General features: G+C 42.1%; 1 protein-coding gene across 1 annotated transcript in view; it reads right to left on the reverse strand.

The window, feature by feature from the left end:
* The window catches only part of mapkap1 (MAPK associated protein 1), a 438131-nt gene that overhangs the window by 112444 nt on the left and 304070 nt on the right, over positions 1–21617 (reverse strand). Inside the window, exon 9 of the mRNA XM_051932333.1 lies at positions 8701–8801. Within this exon, the coding sequence (XP_051788293.1) occupies positions 8701–8801 (101 nt within the window). The remainder of the gene's footprint in view (positions 1–8700; positions 8802–21617) is intronic.

A 21617-nucleotide genomic window follows, 5' to 3' on the forward strand; every position in this document is an offset into this window, starting at 1 on the left:
TTTAAATTATAAACTAAAAAATATCAAGAACTCACGTCCCGCAAGATGAGACTTTGTGCCAAAAGATTTAACCACGCCCGGGGCGATAGATAGATAGATAGATAGATAGATAGATAGATAGATAGATAGATAGATAGATAGATAGATAGATAGATAGATAGATAGATAGATATGAAAGTCACTATATAATGAATGATAGATAGATAGATAGATAGATAGATAGAGATAGATAGATAGTTAGATAGATAGATAGATAGATAGATAGATAGAGATAGATAGATAGATAGATAGATAGATACGTTATTAATCCCAAGGGGAAATTCACCGTACACAGAGCTGCTGAAAAGGCTGCCACTCTCGGCGCCACCTGAGTCTTGATTAAAATTAAAGTTAAAATAAAAGACAAAGAGTAGGACAGCTGTCTGTACAGGCTTTTAAATGTTCAAAGCAATGTGCGAGATGTAGATCAAGTGGAATGGCGGCAGCAGCAAGCCAGCAGCTGATCGAGCAAAGAGGAGGTAAAAAAAAAAAAATTTGTTTCCCATTGTATCACCATTTAAGAGGGGGATTTGAAGGAGCGACCGTGTCTCCTTGGGGTGCATTCAACCCCCCCTCTTCACAACACGAGAGTCAGAGATGTGAAGTGGCTAGCGCATAGCGCAGGCCATGGGGGACGGTGAGTGAAGTGAGCAGAGGGCGAACCTCCTAGCAAATAAATAAATAAACAAATAAATAAATAAATGTGTGAAGACTTTAGTCCAAATAAAACAAATAAACACATGCGCCTTTATTCAAGAATATAACCAAAGTAAAAAAAAAAAAAATTAATTCAATTTACGTGTTGCTGTCAATGAGTTACAATGTCAATCGACAGAAAGCTAATACGCATTCTTGGATGGTGCAGAAGTAAGAACTGCTGCCTTATAACCAAACGGTTGCCGGTTCGAGTCCTGGTTCTCCGCATTTTGAGTAGTGAGCTGCTATTATTATTACTATAATAAAAACACGCATTTGATTTGAGTCTATAACACCCGGTGTAAATTTTGGCTCCTTGTAAGAGTTAGCGCTTTTTTTTATTTATTTTTTTTAATTATTCAGTATTATTCACCCAGCGACGTTCACGTGGTACAACAAACTTGCCTCTCCCCTCTCTGAGTTGATGCCATTATCTCCATTCTTTTCACAAGAACAGCACTGTGGTTGATGCCTGCTCAGAACTATTTGTTGTACCAGCAATCAAAGATACCATGTCCCGTGACTGCTATCAGACTGGACAAAGGCAGAACTGTAACAACAGACAGCTTCTTCACAGCGCTTTTGCTGGCTAATAGACTGCTGCACCACAACGCAACTTGGCACCATAAGTAAAATGGAACTTCCATTTTATTTGATATTTGGACTAAAGTCTTGACACATTATACACTTCATGTCATTATTAGTATAATATGGAAAAAGTTTCTGCTTTAAGTATGTGTTCAGCATTTCTCGCATTTCCTTTCATCCTACACTTACTCAGATCTTTGTAGATACGGAACACACATGAAATGCATGTATTCCAAATGACTATATGCTGTATTACTTACCCTATACAACTCCAGGCACCTCACACGCACATAAGGAGCCTTGAGCTGAGAGAAGTTTTTGCCCAAGTTGAGTTCCGTTAAGGGGGGTGATGAGATAGCAGGCTGTTTGTGCTGATTGACATATTTACAAAACAAAAGACGCTGATGAAGAGGTGCAAAGGAATTTCAGGTGGCCCTGGGATTACAAGTTTTTTCGGAGGCTTCGGGGATTCTAATATTAAAAGCAGGTCGCATTAGACGGCTCACATTTCTAAACCTCATGGTTGTTCTATAGGCTTAAAAGCTCAAACTAATTCAAACTATTTTTACACTAACAAGTATTGAAAATATGCAAATCTGCTGTACTCCTGTTAAAATGTTCAAGTCTAAAAAAAAAGAGAAAAATAGATTTGCAATTCTTTGATTTCCCCTTTAAGGAGAAAAAAAAAAAAACTCGAATGAAAAGAACAAGAGATTAATGATTATATCCTTACAAGTAGAAAGAGTAAATAAATTACAAGCCGACCAGCTTAATCGCCCAGTTAGTTGTGAGATGAATAGAAGTCTTGCAAAGAATTGAAAAATAATGGGCTAAAAACACAAAAAATACACACACACACAACAAATTTAATTACCACCATGTGTTGGATCAGTGAAGAAAATGATAGAAATATGTAAGCTTGGATATAAGAGAGTTTTCATGCAACCGAGGGGAGAATTTCATTTTATAAATGTGAAAAAGTGCAAAGAAGCTTTCAACATGGATGTAACATGTAGGTCCGGTCACTTAGGAGTGGATTAGCCCTTCATGAAACAGGACGCAATGCATAAAATGTGAAATGATGCCATTAGAATTCGTCCTTCATTTTCAGGGGTTCAAGGATGAGGACAAACAGAGGAACTGGTGTCTTCTGATCACACTTAGTGGATAGCACCACATGATGGAAGTGACACTCACAGCTGTTCTAGATCAAATGATCATCATTTTATAAGTTTATAGAAGGGCTGTGTCGACGTTTATTGCTTTTTAGTAACTGGGGATTTCCTTTTTTGATAACAACATGGTGGTACACCAGCCAAGTTATTTCTCCTGGCCTGGGAACAGGACCTCAGAGTGGATGGTAGACCTCAGCATCACCATTGACAGAACAGACGTCATGAGCACTGCAGAATGCCCAAGTGAGGTGAGTGGCCAGTTTACTAAGGTAAGACAGATTTTGCCTTTCACTTTACTTAAAGCCGGCATCACACTACAAAACTCAGCACAATTTCTTGTCGGAGAGCTTATCTAATTAATACCTGCAGTTGCTAAATGTTGGTGCTTCCAAGGTTAATAAACTATGTGACTAGGAATCACAGCAGGTGACAGATAATACGATCCCCTTATGTCTTTTATTACACTGCTGAAGTATGGTGAGATCACTTCATTGTGGTGGGTAAGCATTATGAACTTCCATAGTTAGACTAGTGACTGAACAAACACTAGGAGTTCAGCAGCAGTCTTTATCATGAACAAACAGACAAATGTGCTTCCTCCAAAGTGTGACGTGCCTCTCCTCCATTTACATACTCCAAACTAAGGTTGTCCAGTATACCGGTACTACTGAAAAACTCAGTTTTTAAAATGCCACAGTACTAGCACTTTGTTATTTTTGCCACCACAAGATGTATGTTAATTTTCAAGGACCTTGTGCTCTGTCATTTATTAGCACGACCCGAACTCCAAGGGGGACCTGTCCACTCTTCATAATAATTAACAGAGCGTAGTGTTGCATGGAGGCGCGTGTTTTTTGTGGGCTGGGGGGGGGAACAAAGCAGCTCTGTTATGCTTTGGTACTGCAACTTTAAGCAAGATTTGTGAATCTGACTGCTAACACAATGAAGAATGTTTAATATATGTTCATAAAGACCTTGTACAAAAAATTTATCAAGAGGTGGAATGTAGTGGAGTGATATTTAGCATATACAGTGGGGGAAATAAGTATTTGATCCCCTGCTGTATTTGTAAGTTTGCTCACTTACAAAGAAATGAAAAGTCTATAATTTTTATGGTAGTTTCATTTTAATGGAGAGAGATGGAATATCAACCAAAAATCCAGAAAAAATCATCTTCTTCTTCTTTTGGCTGCTCCTTTTAGGGGTTGCCACAGCAGATCATCTTCTTCCATATCTTCCTGTCCTCGTCATCTTTTTCTGGGGTTGCCACAGCAGATCATCTTCTTCCATATCTTCCTGTCCTCGTCATCTTTTTCTGTTACATCCATCACCTGCATGTCCTCTTTCACCACATCCATAAACCACCTCTTAGGCCTTCCTCTTTTTCTCTTCTTTGGCAGCTCTATCCTTAGTACCCTTCTCCCAGTATACCCAGCATCTCTCCTCTGCACATGTCCAAACCAACGCAATCTCACCTCTCTGACTTTGTCTTCCAACCGTCACACCTGAGCTGACCCTCTAATGTCCGCATTTCTAATCCTGTCCATCCTCATCACACCCAGTGCAAATCTTAACATCTTTAACTTTGCTACCTCCAGCTCTGTCTCCTGCTTTCTGGTCAGTGCCACCATCTCCAACCCATATAACATAGCTGCTCTCACTACCGTCCCCGCAGACCTTCCCTTTTACTCTTGCTGATACCAGTCTGTCACAACTTACTCCTGACACTCTTCTCCACCCATTCCACCTGCCTGCACTCTCTTTTTCACAATTGACTTGTGTGTCATTAAGTGAAATAAGGATTTGATCCCCTACAACCCAGCCAGAATTCTGCCTCCCACAAGATTGGCTGTGTGCCACATACAATCAATCAATCAACTCCAGATACTCCTGATCTCAACTCGTGAGGTGTATAAAGCACACCTGCCCACAGAATCAATTTCTTCCATTCCAACCTCTCTACCAACATGGGCAAGAAGACCAAAGAGCTGTCAAAGGACGTCAGGGACAAGATTGTAGACCTGCACAAGGCTGAAATGGGCTACAAGACCACCAGCCAGAAGCTTGGTGAGAAGGTCACAACTGTTGGTGCAATCATTTGGAAATGGATGAAATATAAAATGACCTGCAATTGCCCCCGGTCTGGAGCACCATGCAAGATCTTGCCTCATAGGGTGAGGATGATCATGAGAAAGGTGAGAGATCAGCCCAAAACTACACAGGAGGAGCTTGTTAATGATCTGAAGGCAGTTGGGACCACCACAGTCACCAAGAACACCATTGGTAACACACTATGCCGTAATGGATTGAAATCTTGCAGTGCCCGCAAGGTCACCCTGCTCAAGTAGGCACACGTACAGGCCCAGATGTTCAGCGGTAGTGACATATACTTTGATAAATAAATGTATATGTCTTTATTTTTAAGCTAGACAAGGCAATTTAGTATTAGATATTGTTTCAGGAGGCATGTTTTACTTTACTGATGAGAAGAGTGGTGCTTTGGAGTTTACCTAACCACTCCCAGCCCAACATTCCCTCCCCAACCCAACCTCACGACTAACTAATGATGTGAAATTTATGGCATGGAAGGATAAGCATGCATCAAACTTATCTGGCAACGGTGACTGGGTATGGACTTGAATGAATCTATAAGCCAAACCATCAAGCAGGAAGGCCACAACCTGAATGAGCAAAGCAACTAGGGCAGGGGTGGGCAAAGTCATTCCTGGAGGGCCGCGGGTTTTTGTTCAACCCAGTTGCTTAATTAGAAAACAATCCTTGCCAATAATTACATTTCATGGCTTGTTAGTGCTTTAACTCTGCTATGTCAAGTCATTCTCATATCCCAGATTTTTTTTCCATTCTAAGGATATCATCCAAATACTTTGAAGTGTAAAACGGATGAGAAATTCTCAGTCCTTCACTTTTTTCTCTTCTCTTTCCTTCCAAGTATTTAATTAAACCAAATATTGCACGATAAATACACACAGGTGTATAGGGTAACAAGCAAAATGGATAACTGCTGGTTTCTTTTGTCATTTGCATCTTATTGCTAATAAGGAGCAATTAAAAACCGAGAATGCAGCTGTTTAAGACTTAAATAAGCAATAAGGGTTCAAAATCTTAATGAGGGACATAACTAAAATGAAGCAGAAGTGTGTCTAGAGCAATAAGTGCTTCTTATTAAACAATTGGGTTGGAAACAAAAACCTGCAGCCACTGCGGCCCTCCAGGAATGACTTTGCTCACCCCTGAACTAGGGGATGAGGAGGATCCCGAGCGCTTTCATTGGTCAATAGACCAAGAGGAGATGGGTAAAACTAATTCTATTGGTCTGAAGTATGGCTGTTTATGATGGGTTTTAAATTTGAGGCCATTCTGGCGCACAAATTGTGGTAAGAGTGGTATAAAGTTGATCACTTTGCCTTTACCTCTGTCTCCAACCATTTGGCCATGAGGAGAGGACCACGATGAAGACAACTCTATCTCGGCAACCATGTGGCCTTTTTCAATACAGCATTCAAAAGCAAGACAGACTGAAGACAAGCTGAGAGCTGCCTGCTGGAAGCAAGATGTACTCCTACTTAGGCTGTAATGTTTCGGTTTGTCAAAGTTCACATTGTATTCTGCTTCTGTATAACAAGTAAGCCCGCGATTCGCTAGCGAATCGGAAATCATAGAACGGCAATCAGTTTCTGTTCCCTCCGATATGTGGATGGATGACATATCATGGAGGGCGGGTGCGTCTGGGGAAATGTCATTTAATCCAATAAGCATATCTGTACTACAGCGGTTTCGTTTTGTGGAGGACGTGAGTCTGTTGCCTTTGCTGACACCGACTGCTTGAACAGGTTGTGTTGTTTGGGGGCCACCTACTGACTCTGGGAAGCCGCTGCGTCTGACTGTGGGGCGAGCGCCACGGCGCAATATGCGCCCTCGGTGGGAGAGCCGCTGCGTGAAGACATATCATGGAGGGTACAGTATATGCGGGTGGTTGTGGGCGGTCGCGTCCGGGTGGCTGTATGACCTGGCGTGCACGCTTACCTCAGGTGTAGTTCACAGGTCATAGTCTCGTTTCTGTGTTTTCTTGGGTTTGAGCCGTGACTCCTTTCGCAAGCGCATTGTAGGCGCGTGCGGCAGGTGCCACAGCGTTTTGGGACGCCACTGCATTTGACTCTAGGGCGGGCGCCAAACTGAATGGACCGTTATGTGATCTACATTACTGGCCACAGTGGATTAGAGCAAGTGTAGTATTACAGGTGGCGGGCTCGTTGCAGTGTGCGTGACATCTGGTTTACAACCTTGTCGTTTCTGTGTTTTCTGTGCAGTGCAGCAGTGCACGTGCGCCTCGATGTGCCCAGTGTCCATATCCGGTTTACAACCTTTGGTTAGTAAGATGGATTTTTTGGACATATTAGCAGTGATACATAATTAAATGTGTACCTTAAATTCTGTCTTTTCCTTTACTGTCTGATTACCTGAGGTTACAGATGTAGAATGGAAGTGGGAGGAAGTGCTAAAGTACCTGATCACAGAGTGTGAAGTGTGTGGGATTTTATGACGTTTTATTAAGGCCTACACAATAAAGGGGAAAACAGGGACACCACAGGACCCTACAAGACAAAACTGCCCCAAGAAATCTCACTACGGATCTTTGTTCCACAATGGCACAATCCTGCAGAAGAGTGTCTCTTCAACAAGACTAACGGTGGAGCGCAGTGCTGTTTGTGTTTGTTTTACCCATAAGCCATCACAACTGTGTTATATTGTGTCAGCTTCTATCCATAGTGGTTTCTGCACAATTTTCAAAACTGCTTTTACTTTATGTTTTACCCTTTAAGATTATGTGACACAACGTCAGGACGTTTTTATATCATTTGCTGTGGTTTTTGCGTTGGTCTCCTTAGACCACCAAACTTTGTTAGAATACACATTGCCTATCTGCATGAAAACATGAGACTAAATATCTTCCTCAACCAACACTACAAACTACACTCACCGGCCACTTTATTGGGTACACCTGTTCAAACTGCGTGCTGACGCAAACATCAAATAAGCCAATCACATGGCAGGAATTCAATGCATTTTGGTCTTTAGACATTGTCAGGACAAGCTGCTGAAGTTCAAATGGGCATCATAATGGGGAAGAAAGGTGACTGAAGAGACTCCGAGTATTTCAGAAACTGCTGATCTGCTTGGATTTTCATGCACAACCATCTCCACGGTCTACACAGAATGGTCCAAAAAAAAGGGAAAATATCCAGTGAGCGGCAGTTCTCTGGGGGAAAACACCATGTTGACGCCAAAGGTCAGAAGAAAATGGCCAGACTGGTTTGAGCTGTTACAAGTTAGGTATACAGAAGAGCATCTCTGAAACACACAACACGTTGAACCTTGAAGCAGGGTGGGCTACAGCAGCAGGAGACCACACCAGGTGCTACTCCTGCCAGCTAAGAACAGACAATTATCACCAACATTGGACAATAGAAGGTTGGAAAAATGCTGCCTGGTTTGATAAGTCTTGATTTCTGCTGTGACATTAGGATGGTAGGGTTGGTATTTGGCATCAACAAACATGAAAGCATGGCCTTGTATCAATAGTTCAGGCTGTTGGTGGTGGAGTATTGGTGTGGGGGATATTATCTTGGCACGCTTTGGGCCCCTTAGTGCCAACTGAGCATTGTTTAAATGCCACAGCCTACCTGAGTCTTGTTGCTGACCACATGACCGCCATCTTCCGATGGCTCCCTTCCAGCAGGTTAACACGCCATGTCACAAAGCTCAAATCATCTCAAGCTGGTTTCTTGAACATGACAATGACTTCACTGGACTCAAATGGCCTCCACAGTCACCAGATCTCAATCCAATAGAGCCACCTTTGGAATGTGGTGGAACGGGAGATTCGTATCATGGATGTGCAGCCGACAAATCTGCAGCAACTGCGTGGATGCTATCATGTCAATGTGGACCAAACTCCCTAAGGAATGTCTTCAGCACCTTATTGAATCAATGCCACGAAGAATTACAGACAAAACGGGGTCCGACCAGGTACTGTCAAGGTGTACCTAATAAAGTGGCCAGTGAATGTGTAAAATGAGTAAATGACACATTTAAAAAGACATCATTTTTGGGTGGAGTGTTCCTTAAACTTCCCAAATACCAGTGTGGTAGCAGTGAGGAGTCCATAAATAAGGCCACTTACTGTTTTCTCGGACCAAACAAAACTCTAAAGTGCTTTGACTTTCCAGGGTGCAGTCTAAATCTACTGCGACGTTGGGCTCACTCTGCTTTTCTAGCCGGGTACTGAGGACCTGTTTAAAGAAAAAAGAAAAAAAAAAGAACAAAGAGACGTTAGATTGAGTAACAGATATACGAAGATTGACTTAAAAAGTAGCTGTCTTGGTTGCCATTTTGTTCACTAGCAGGTATCCATTCCTTTGCCTCTCTTGCTTTAATACCCCCGTAAATTCAAGGGGCCTTGCTTTTGAGCCTTGTGGCACCCTCTTTGTGCAGTGAAGTGGAAGCTGAGGGTCAGCGGGCTGGGCGAGTGACACAAACTCGTCTCTCCCTGGCGGCTTCCTCCTAGCTGCTACTGTGGCTCCATTAATCATCTGGCAAATGCTTTTCTCGTCAGACTTTTCCCCAAACAAGTTTTTCTTCCACAAATGAATCTGCCATGTGGCGCCAAAGCCTGAATAAACTACAAATTATAGCACTAGCATAGCGCTATTAAACAGAGTGCAATGATCCAAAACAAACGGTCCTGGCCAGACGATGTAATGCCTGCAGACATCTTTGGGGTACTTATGGGTAATTTAGGCACACTGACCAAACCTAAGAAATATTAACCACAGTACACGGAAAGACCTGAGCGATCACCTGAGCAATCAGAAATATTGTGAAGAGCACAGCGAGAACAAGTGAGGGTGTCATAAAGAATCCTGCACTATGCTGACGGCTCACAAGACGGAGGAAAAATGATGACAAAGGACAACACGGGGAAAAGAAGCACCTGGGAGTCACAGTCTGGCTCAAGGGTCCGCGTTTTAAATCAATCCTATCACATGTATTTATTTAGATAACAGCTATTCAAAGTAACTTACAAATCACATAAATACAGTAGAATTGTGTCCATATTTTTCCACTTGACACACGGGCATATTAACAGACTTGCTCATGGTCACACAGTGATTCAGTGATGGAGGCTGAAGCTTTTACAGCCAAGATGATTACAGTGCACTGAGGGGGCCATGCTGCCTGAATGTATAAGTCATTTCGAAAGGACTGGCAGGTGCAAGACAGAGCGGAGGGGGATTGGGAGCTTTCATTACAGCTAAACAGCATCGGGATGCAGGTCCAGTTTCTGAGAAGGGTTTGATTGTTCTGAAGGTACTCAGTTAGGTTTCCTTCTACAGTCGAAAATCCTGCTGTAATGCCAATGAACACCACTAGGTGGCTAAACGGAATAAGTCAAAGTGAACTTTATTGTCATCTTCACCATATACAAGTATACAGACAGATGAAATTGTGAAGCTCAGGGTCCAACAGTGTAACAACATGACGTGCAAATAATACATTTAAAATTTTAATTTAAAATTAAATTTAAATGCAGTGGTGTCAAAAAGTAAGTGCACTCCATGAAAATTGTTGACCTTTTTTTTTTTCCTTATACAGTCTTACAATATGCTGGAATGTCAATTAGCACCTCTAGGTGGGCTAAATGGAATCAATAGGGTCGTGTGAAAAAGTAAGTGGAGCCCATGTAAATGTTCACTATTTGTCTTCTATGTTTTAAAATATGCTGTAATGTCAATCAGCACCACTAGGTGGCGAAATGGAATAAATACAGTTGTGAAAAAGTAAGTGCAACCCTTGAAATATCACAAAATACCCCATTAAATGTGTGTTGTCCTGTATAACTAATGCATGTAACAAATAAAGAATCTTGAAATTGTTGACCTTTTTTTCTTATAGTTTTAAAATATGCTGTAATGTCAATTAGCACCACTAGGTGGCTAAATGGAATCAATACAGTAATCCCTCACTTATCGCGGGAGATAAGTTCCAAGGCCAACCGCGATAACTGAATTTCCGTGAAGTAGGGACACTATATTTATTTAATTATTTAACTTGTATTTGGACGTTTTTTAAACCCTCCCTGTATTGTTTACAACCCACCTTTTACTCTATTAATAACAGGGACAACTGCTAAGCAATATGAAATCGGTAGATAAGTTTAAACTTACTGTATAGCGAAGTACACGTAGCTATATATGACGTGATGATGGTGATGAATATGCTGCGCAGTAAAAATGATGACGATGAAGGTGATAATCCCCTGAATGCAGTAGCAAGAGCACGTTAATGCTAAATGAGTGAGATGAGACCTTCCTGGTTAATGCAGCACTCCGTCGCTGAGCCAATCAGCAGCACACAGGACCTTAACTGCGTGCTCTGATTGGGTAGCTTCTCAGCCATCCGCCAATAGCATCTTTTGTATGAAATCAACTGGGCAAACCAACTGAGGAAGCAAGTACCAGAAGTAAAAAGACCCATTGTCCACAGAAACCCACGAAAGCAGCGAAAAATCCGCATTATATATTTAGATATGCTTACATATAAAATCCGCGAAGTCGTGAATCCGCGAAAAGTGAACCCGCGAAGTAGCGAGGGATTACTGTACAGTTGTGTGAAAAAGTAAGTGCAACCCATTGAAATGTTCACTTTTTTTCTTCTAGTTTTAAAATATGCTGTAATGTCAATCATTACCATTAGGTGGCGAAATGGAATAAATACAGTTATGAAAAAGTAAGTGCACCCCATGGAAATGGTTTACTTTTTTTTCTAGTCTTAAAATATGTTGGAATGTCAATCATTACCACTAGGTGGCTAAACGGAATTAAAAACAATCACGTGAAAAATCGTGAAAATCTAAGAGCACCCCACAGGAATGGTTGACTTTTTCAACATATTTGAACAGGCAAACAGTAGATCAGTGCAGCTGGATGATAAATTAGACTGGACTGCCAATACTGATGCTCTGTGTAAGAAAGGACAGAGCCGGTTATACTTCCTTAGAAGGCTGGTGTCCTTCAACATCTGCAATAAGATGCTGCAGATGTTCTATCAGACGGTTGTGGCGAGCGCCCTCTTCTATGCGGTGGTGTGCTGGGGGAGGCAGCATTAAGAAGAGGGACGCCTCATGCCTGGACAAACTGGTGAGGAAGGCAGGCTCTATTGTAGGCACGGAGCTGGACAGTTTGACATCGGTGGCAGAGCGACGAGCGCTGAGCAGACTCCTGTCAATTATGGAAAATCCACTGCATCCACTGAACAGGATCATCTCCAGACAGAGGAGCAGCTTAAGCGACAGACTGCTGTCACCGTCCTGCTCCACAGACAGATTGAGGAGATCGTTCCTCTCCCAAACTATGCGACTTTTCAATTCCACCCAGGGGGGTAACATTAACATTATATAAAATTATTGTCTGTTTTTTACCTGCATTATTATAAATCTTTAATTTAATATTGTTCTTTATCAGTATGCTGCTGCTGGGAGTATGTGAATTTCCCCTTGGGATTAATAAAGTATCTATCTATCTATCTATCTATCTATCTATCTATCTATCTATCTATCTATCTAATCTATCTATCTATCTATCTATCTATCTATCTATCTATCTATCTATCTATCTTCATGCAAACAGCTCCTACAGGTTGTGTAGTGTGTACAGTGTAAAGAAAAATAGCCAAGTTATTTGAAAACAATCATTCCACTGAAAGGAAAATCATCTACAAGTGGTGCAGATTTCAAAGCACTGCTGGTTTGTCCAGCCCTGCAAACTCAACCCAAGAGCTGATTGTTTACAAGAAGTCACTAAGAACCCCAAATTTTCATTGTGGGATGTGCAGGTAACTCCTGGTGTCAAAGTGCAGGCATCTCCAATCAGAAAGAGATGGTGCAGACCTTGACCTGCATGTGAGGTGTGCCAGGAAAAAAACTCTGCTGTCCTGAAAGATCATCAGAGCAAGACTACAGTTTGCTATTGAACATCTGGGCCAAGGCCAGGTCTTCTGGAACAATGTGCTCTGGACTGATGAATCACCATAGTAACAAGTAGACATGTTTGGAGCATTCGGAAGAATCAACTCATACCGACTGTGAAGTGTGGAGGTGGTGGAATGTTCTGGTTTTGGGATTGCTCTGCTGCCTCAAGTACTGGGCAGCTTGTAGTCATCTAGTCAACTATGAAGTCCTTATTATATTTAAAGAGTGCTTGAAGAGGACGTGAGGCCATCTGTCAGAAAGCTGAAGTTAAAACCGGAAATGGACTTTTCAACACAATAATGAGCCAAAACACACTAGGAAACTCACTAAGGAATGGCTCAAAATGGAAGGTTATGGAATGGCCTAATCAAAGCCCTAATTTGGATTTTACTGGATTTTAAATGGACTGGCAGGTATAAGATGGGGGGGAAATGGGGGGCGCCTTTCATTACGGCTAAACAGCATCGGGATCCAGGTCCAGTTTCTGAGAGGGGTTTGCTTGTACTGAAGGTACTCACGTTTCCTTCTACTGTCAAAAATTGTGCTGTAATGCCAATGAACACCACTAGGTGGCTAAACGGAATAAATACAGTCAGGTGAAAAAGTTAAGTGGACCTCATGGCACTAGGAAATGGACTGTTCAGCACAATCATGAGCCAAAGCACCCCAGGAAATTCACCAAGGAATGGCTCAAAATGGAGGGTTATGGAATGGCCTAATCAAAGCCCTAATTTGAATTTTATTGGATTTTTAAATGGGCACTACAGGAAAAAAAACAAAAAAAAACCCCACAAACATTTTGCAACTGAAGAAATGTTGAATGGAGGTGTCAGAGACTGGTGGGCACTTGCACATAACGTCTACAAAATGTCATTTCTGCTGACGAGGACAAATACCAGCTTCTGAAGCCAAAAGGGTAACTTATTTCTTTCTCCTTCAATTGCTGAGCGCTTTGAGTAGTGAAAAAAGCGCTATATAAATGCAAAGAATTATTAGATAGGTAGATAGGTAGGTAGGTAGATAGATAGATAGATAGATAGATAGATAGATAGATAGATAGATAGATAGATAGATAGATAGATAGATAGGGGCGGCACGGTGGCGCAGTGGTAGCGCTGCTGCCTCGCAGTTAGGAGACCCGGGTTCGCTTCCCGGGTCCTCCCTGCGTGGAGTTTGCATGTTCTCCCCGTGTCTGCGTGGGTTTGGGCGGCACGGTGGCGCAGTGGGTAGCGCTGCTGCCTCGCAGTTGGGAGACCTGGGGACCCGGGTTCACTTCCCGCGGTCCTCCCCTGCGTGGAGTTTGCATGTTCTCCCCGTGTCTGCGTGGGTTTCCTCCGGGCGCTCCGGTTTCCCTCCCACAGTCCAAAGACATGCAGGTTAGGGTGGATTGGCGATTCTAAATTGGGCCCTAGTGTGTGCTTGGTGTGTGGGTGTGTTTTGTGTGTGTCCTGCGGTGGGTTGGCACCCTGCCCAGGATTGTTTCCTGCCTTGTGCCCTGTGTTGGCTGGGGATTGGCTCCAGCAGACCCCCGTGACCCTGTGTTCGGATTCAGCGGGTTGGAAAATGGATGGGATGGATAGATAGATAGATAGATAGATAGATAGATAGATAGATAGATAGATAGATAGATAGATAGATAGATACTGTATTAATCCCAAGGTGAAATTCACAATTACTACAATTACAATTATTCTCACATTGACTGTATTAGTTGTCATAACTGCTGCTTTCTGGTTTAATTTCAATAAAAATCTGATCACCAAAAAATGAGACATCATCTACATATATGTCACTGATTAAGGACAATCTTGACTCCGACCAACCAGAGAGAGGTCAATTTAGGTCTACATCAGTATTTGCGTTTCTTCCGTTTTTTGTAAAGTTCCTTCAACTTGAATATTCATTAAATTTCACAAAATATAAAGTCCCAAGATTCCAAAATTACCCAAGCGCCATCTTCCACAAGATGACTTCCAGAGGGTGCAGGGAACTCATTGATTACTTGTGGCCCCCAACTTGCTTAGACTTAGACTTCCCACTGTAAAGGTGAATGAGGCTGCACATGTGAAGGAAAGAATAAATGAATGAACAAAGACGGAGCAATTTTAGAATTGACTAACGTTTAGGCATTACTTTCTTAGAGCTAATCAGATTGAGAACCTTGCTTTCCTCCCCCTACGCAGCTCTGATTTAATTAGAGTTAATGAGAATTTAATGGCGGCCCAAGATCAGAGCCAGGTCAGAACTCGGACACCCTCTTACTTATGTGTACGCTGAGCAGACTTTATTTAGAGATTTAGAGCCTTCAAATGGACACTCCGAGTATGAAGACATGCAAGAGAGTCGAAGCACATGAAGATGAGACAAATATCTGGTTGGCAAGGAGATGGCAAACCTCAACAGGTTTAGCTAGCAGGACGGAGTACAATATGGCAGACATGTGCAGATACTTACAGAGTTTCACAAGATGCATTAAGACTGCAGTCTCTGAGAAGCACTGTGTGTACCCACACACACACACACACACACACACACACACACACATATACATACAGTCAAATTATCAGGAACATCAGCCAATCACGTGGCAGTAGGCACACTGAATAAAATCCTGCAGATGTACGTCAGGAACTTCAGTTAACTTCCACATCAGACACACTGATTGTTGGTGCCAGACGGGCAGGTTTGAGCATTTCTGTAACTGTTGATCTCCTGGGACTTTCACACACAATAGTCTATTGAATTTACTCAGAATGGTGTGAAAAATAAACTAACATCCAGTGAGCAGCAGTTCTGCAGATGATGAGAGGGGTCAGAAGAGAACATTCAGACAGCTAAGATCTGACAACTCGGATGTCCACTCTGTACAACCGCAGTGAGCAGAAAAGCATCTCAGAATGCACAACATGGTGAACCCTGAGGCTAAAACAACAGAGGACCACCTTTGGGTTCCACTCCTGTCAGATAAGAACAGAAAGCTGAGGCTGCAGTGGGCACAGGCTCAACCAAACTGGAGAAAAACGAAGCCTGGTTGGGTGAATCTTAATTTCTGCTGAGGAACATAATGGAGATGGAGGGCACCAACAGCATGAGGTCCATGCAGCCAGCCTTCCTCGTGTCAACAGTCCAGGCTGATGCTAGAGATTGTAAAGGTGTGGTAAATGTTTTCTTGGCACACTTTGGGCCCATTAATACCCAACCAATTATTAGTTGAATGCCACGGCTTATTTGATTATAGTTACTGACTTGGCGGCATCCCTTCACGGCCACAATTTACCAGTCCTCTGATGGCTACTACCAGGGGATGACAATGCACCATGTCACAAAGCAACCAGGTGTCGTGAACATGACAACGAGTTCAGTGGTCCTTTAGTTTCCTTTCCAGTCACGGGATTAGGATGCTGAAGACGGGAGTTTAGCAGTTTGAAATGTTCAGCTTGACAAAATCTACAGAAATTTACATGATACGTACAGGTCAACATGGACCGGAATCTCAAAGGAATGTGGCCAACATCTTGTGGAATCTGAAACATGAAGGAACTGAGGCTGTTTGGGGGCCCTAAACAGTATTATGATAGTGATTGTAATCATTTGCTTATTGGGTGTATATCTACAGTATATACTGTGCGTGTCTCTGTGTGTACAGGGCGGAGTGGTGGCTCTGAGGCTAAGGATCTGCACTGGTATCTCCGAAGGTTTTCCGGTTCGAATCCCCGTCAGTGCCAAAAGAGATCCTACTCTGCTGGGGCCCTTGAGCAAGGCCCGTAACCTGTAATTGCTCCAGGGGGTGCTGTACAATGGCTGACCCTGCGCTCTGACCCCAAGGGGTATGCGAAAAAACTAACAAACACTGTTGTAAGTCGCTCTGGATAAGAGCATCCTGCTAAATGAATGTAAATGTAAATGTGTTTGGTATAAATCTATATATACAACAGGGTGAGTCAAAATTATGTTAACATTTGAATGGCGGAAAAACAATTTATTCACAAAACATACTTCATATGTGCAAAATGATTTACAGGAATGTCTGAAACTGTTTGACATCATGTGCACATAAATTGTCTACAAAAATTGTGTGTAAGTACATACATAGTAGTACCATTAGTGTTAACAAAATTTTGATCTCACCCAGTATAAATATATCTATGTATAAATATATCTATCTATGTATATATATATACACACACACACACACACACAATGGAACCTCGGTTTGCGAGTAACTTGGTTTACAAGTGTTTTGCAAGACGAGCAAAAATTTTTAATAAATTTTCACTTGAATAAACGAGCGAGGTCTTGCAGTACGAGTAGTTTGTTTGCTGAGCGTCATGTGATCACAACTGAGCTGAGTGGTTCTTCTCTCTTGTGGGCAATCGTCTCCTATTCTCCGTCTGAGTCGGCGTGCCTCACTCATATAGTCAACGAGCGTATAGTGTTTACTACAAGCATTAGCATTGTGACTATGTGCGCGCACGTGTGTGTGTGTGTGTGTGTGTGTGTGTATGTGCGTGTTCGTGTATGCTGTGACGTGCGAGTCCCCGTCTTGCACCCTAAAACATGAAGCTGAGTCTCAGTACTTTAGCAACACAAGCTTTATTCAGCTTGAAATAGCAACAGCGCGGTTATTTTATAACACAGACACAGCAGTCAGGCAGGGCCCTACACATTTATAATGTTCCTTGTTACCTTGTATCACCCATTGACGACAGGCGCTTATAGCATGTCCACGATCTTTTCGGAATCGCTTTTTACTGGAGAACTGCTACAGCGCTGGGAGACTGCAATTGCTTTGGGACGCTCTTCCGCATGTCGTCCCATTGGGTGAAATCCCACAAGAGTTTAGAAACTCACTCACACCAGCCCATGATTCTTTTCAAAGGTAAAGTGCAGGTTAATTTGTTTATGTATTTTTACTTTATATTTGTATTAATCATATTTACATGAATAGTTTTGGGTTGTGGAACAAATCATCTGAGTTTCCATTATTTCTTATGGGGAAATTCACTTTTGATACATGAGTGCTTTTGGACTACAAGCACGTTTCCAGAACGAATTATGCTCGCAAACCTGAGGTTCCACTGTGTATATATATATATATATATATATATATATATATACTATATATATGGTTGAAATAGTTTACTGTCAAAATAATGCAAAGAGTACGCCCTAATTCTGGGCTCATCAGGCGTAACACACTCTACTGCACTCCCTCTCGGAAATCGAACCTCTCGGACGTCAGCGCCCAGAGGCGATGCCCCTAACGTTGCGCCATGGCGTGTGGTTTTGTTTATTTGACAGCATGTAGATCGGGGTAATTACATTCACGGCATTCGCTTAGTCTGTGTCACAATCTGACTGTATGGGTGGTTACCCTACCAGTAACGCTTTGTGGTTGGCCAGCAAGTCTTCGATTCCCGAGAGGGAGTGCAGTAGAGTGTGTACGCCTGATGAGCCCAGGAATTAGGGTGAAACACGTGTCGCGTACTCTTGCATTATTTGACAGTAAACTATTTCAACCATTCTATGATCTGCTTCTCGCAACTGAAGGAGGGCACCGTGGCAGATGTTAGCCAACTTGCTGACCAACCACAAGCATTACCTGGTAGGTAACCCACCCATACAATCAAATGGTGGACACAGACTACAAATGCAATGAATATATATATATATATATATATATATATATATATTATATATATATATATATATATATATTTTTTTTTTTTTTTATGTGCCCTGTGTTGACTGGGATTGGCTCCAGCAGACCCCCGTGGACCCTGTGTTTGGATTCAGCAGGTTGGAAAATGTATGTATGTATATATTATATATTATATATATATACTATAAATATTACACACACACACACGAAAGAACATAAGAAATTTGACAAAACGAGAGGAGACCATTCATCATGCCCATCTTGTTTATTCATGTAGACTCTTCTTAAATATTGTCAAGGCATCAGCTTCAACTCCGGTGTCTCGGCAGTTTGTTGTTTATATATATTTATAAAATAGAAATGTCTGTCTGTCTGTTCCCTAATACAATCCTATAAAATTGAATGTCCGTCTGTCTTTTCCTTATACAATTCCTATATCCTTTTGACTAATCAGGATGAAATTTTTCATACTTGCTCTCTAGGACCATACTGATAACACAGACTACTTTGGAACCCAAAATTTTCATCCTGGGTGGGGTCCCGTTTTTTTCCCTGTATACTACAGTTTGCACACCAGTGCCACCTGCTGGCTTAGAGCAAGTGAAACATCCAAACAGACTACCCTAAAATGGGGGGGACCATGTAGAAAAAGTGTTGTCATTTCTACATGCTGTGACCGAAATGTACGCAGGCCCCTTCCATGAAAGTCTGTGTCACATCTGAACCGTTTGATTTGTAATTTTAAACTGTGGAGGAGAGGGGAAAAATCAAGGAAAAAATGGGTCTTTGTCCCAAGCATTATGGAGGCCACTGTATGTCTCTGTCTCTGCAAGACTAACTGCTATATGAACTGCCGGTCCTCGTATTTGCTGCTCCGCTGTACCTTTTTATATATTCAGAGTACAAACATGAGTAAGAATTCCATTGGACTTGAACACAAATGGCAGGTAGGTGAAGAAGCACTGTTCATATGGCAGGAATAACTGTTATGGTTCTGTTAGCAAAGGAGGACAGGGCACTAAAAGCTCCAGTTCAAAAACATGTCCTAAGGGTCTAGTGACCTGAACTAAAGGCCAATTAACAGGAGTGCGGGGACAAGAGGAGGGCATGTCGGACATGGGCATCTGCAGATAGGCCCGCGCACTTTAAATGAAAGGCTGCTCCTCAGAAGCACACACACGCTCCGCCAGCTGCCTTGTTGCGTGCGCCAAGGTCAGCCGAAGCTCACATTAAGCATCTGCAAGTGGGAACCCCAATTAGATTGCCTTGGCTTAAAAAGCCAGAGTCACCTTAGCAGAGACGGGAAGTGTTTCCCCCCGACCTCTCCCAGAGCTGAAAGGAATCCAGACGTAATTACATCCCAGTGCTGAGGGTTCGGTGGGTGAAAGCACAACTGGGAGAGGATCTCAAATCAGCTCATAAAGATAATAAATAAATAAATAAATAAATAGATAGATAGATGGAGCGTCTCTGGTGGGGGTGAGCGAGAGAACGAGAGCGAGATGTGCAGACAGATTTAGAAAACAGCAGAAAACGGATAGAGCAGATTAAATCAGGTCAGGAGCACAGGCCTATCTGAATGCAGCCTCCGGACGGGGCCCGCGTGGAGCTCGCTGAATTTCAAACACATTGTAGACTTCGTTTCAAGGACGGGCTCACTAAATAGTCACTCATCAAAGCGGCTACTATGTGACAGGGGGGGGCTCAGTGAATATTTAATGTACAAAGTTAGCCGGTCATCTTTCTTTTACTAAATTCCTTTATTTTTTTAAATCAATGGCATTGAGTGGGGGGAACTTTTATTTTTTAAAAAATTTGGGATCGGTTCATTTGTATAAGGAATCAAAACTTAAAAAGGAAAATTGATGAACTTTTTCACAGATGTACACCGATACATCATTTCAATGCGGAATAAGCAAACGTCTTAAGTAAAATTCAATCTGACGTACACGAGGTTCGCTTTAATTCTTTTCTGAAATCCTATCGACATAAATTACTAATACACTAATAATCTGTAACATACTGTACTTATGCAAACATACAGTAATTCTATTGTGCTAATTTCATCATCCCATAATGCTTCACAAACTAATAACAAACATCAATGCTAATTCAATATAAGCCATAATGATAAATAAATGAATGCCATCATTAGGACTCGGCCTTCATTTTTCATGTGGGGTTGTGAACACGCAACACAGAGAAAAGTCGGATGAGATTCAGGAGCGCGAGGCTCAGAATTTCATGGAATATTACTTTGTTTTAAAATAACATGGCAACGTGGATCACAACGGTCCAGTATTTGCAGTCATTCACTTTCTACTGCCTGGAAGCCACAATTACAATGCAACTCCTGGCCCTCCATACACTTTCTGTTCTAAGGCTGTGGGAAGCCATGCCAGATCGTACCCTAGGAGAATGAGAACAAGTTAGGAAAAAAGGTCGGGATGGGGGCACCGATGAAACAAAGTGGGAAATTGGCACAAGCCTCTCAGTCACTCACATGGTTCAGTTTAGAGATGCCACTGACACATTACACGACTTCTAGTTGGCAGGGAAATCAAATGTGGCGAAAGCAGCTGCTAATCTCATCACGTGAAGATGACAGATTAAACGATTCGTTTTTGCAAGGGATGACAAACTCTGTGATGACTTCCAGTGTAGTTTCACGCTTCCAAAGTATCGTGAGCTCACCATGTTTTCTGATAGCCAGTAATGTTCTTCTATAAGATTGGTATCCAGAAATGAAAATTCAGCCACAGTCTCTGCCCTTCTTTTTTCGTATTTACTCATGGTAGCTAAGACACGCGTGTTTTGTCATGGTAGGCTCCTGGGTGACCCTATTCCCTTTTATACTCTTTATGACACAGACCTTAACAGAATGCTCCAAATCCCTTCTATAGCACTGGCATGTTTATTCTTACCAGCATGGTCACTGTCAGGATCGGCTGTTATGAAATATGTCTCTCTTTATTTAACATCTGTAAACCTAGGAATTTAGAGAAGACTACCAATACAGGGCAGGAGAAAATGTTACACTTTTTATTCAACTCAAAAATTACGACTGAGTGTTGGCAAAATAAAACAGTGATTACTAATCTGTTATATGTACAGTTAGGTCCATAAATATTTGGACAGAGGCAACTTTTGTCTAATTTTGGTTCTGTACATTACCACAATGAATTTGAAATGAAACAACTCTGATGCAGTTGAAGTGCAGACTTTCAGCTTTAATTCAGTGGGGTGAACAAAATGATTGCATAAAAATGGGAGGCAACTAAAGCATTTTTTGAACACAATCCCTTCATTTCAGGGGCTCAAAAGTAATTGGACAATTGACTCAAAGGCTATTTCATGGGCAGGGTGTGGTCAAGTCCGTTGTTATGTCATTATCAATTAAGCGGATAAA

The sequence above is a fragment of the Erpetoichthys calabaricus genome, chromosome 9, assembly GCF_900747795.2.
Source record: "Erpetoichthys calabaricus chromosome 9, fErpCal1.3, whole genome shotgun sequence".
NCBI lineage: Eukaryota > Metazoa > Chordata > Cladistia > Polypteriformes > Polypteridae > Erpetoichthys > Erpetoichthys calabaricus.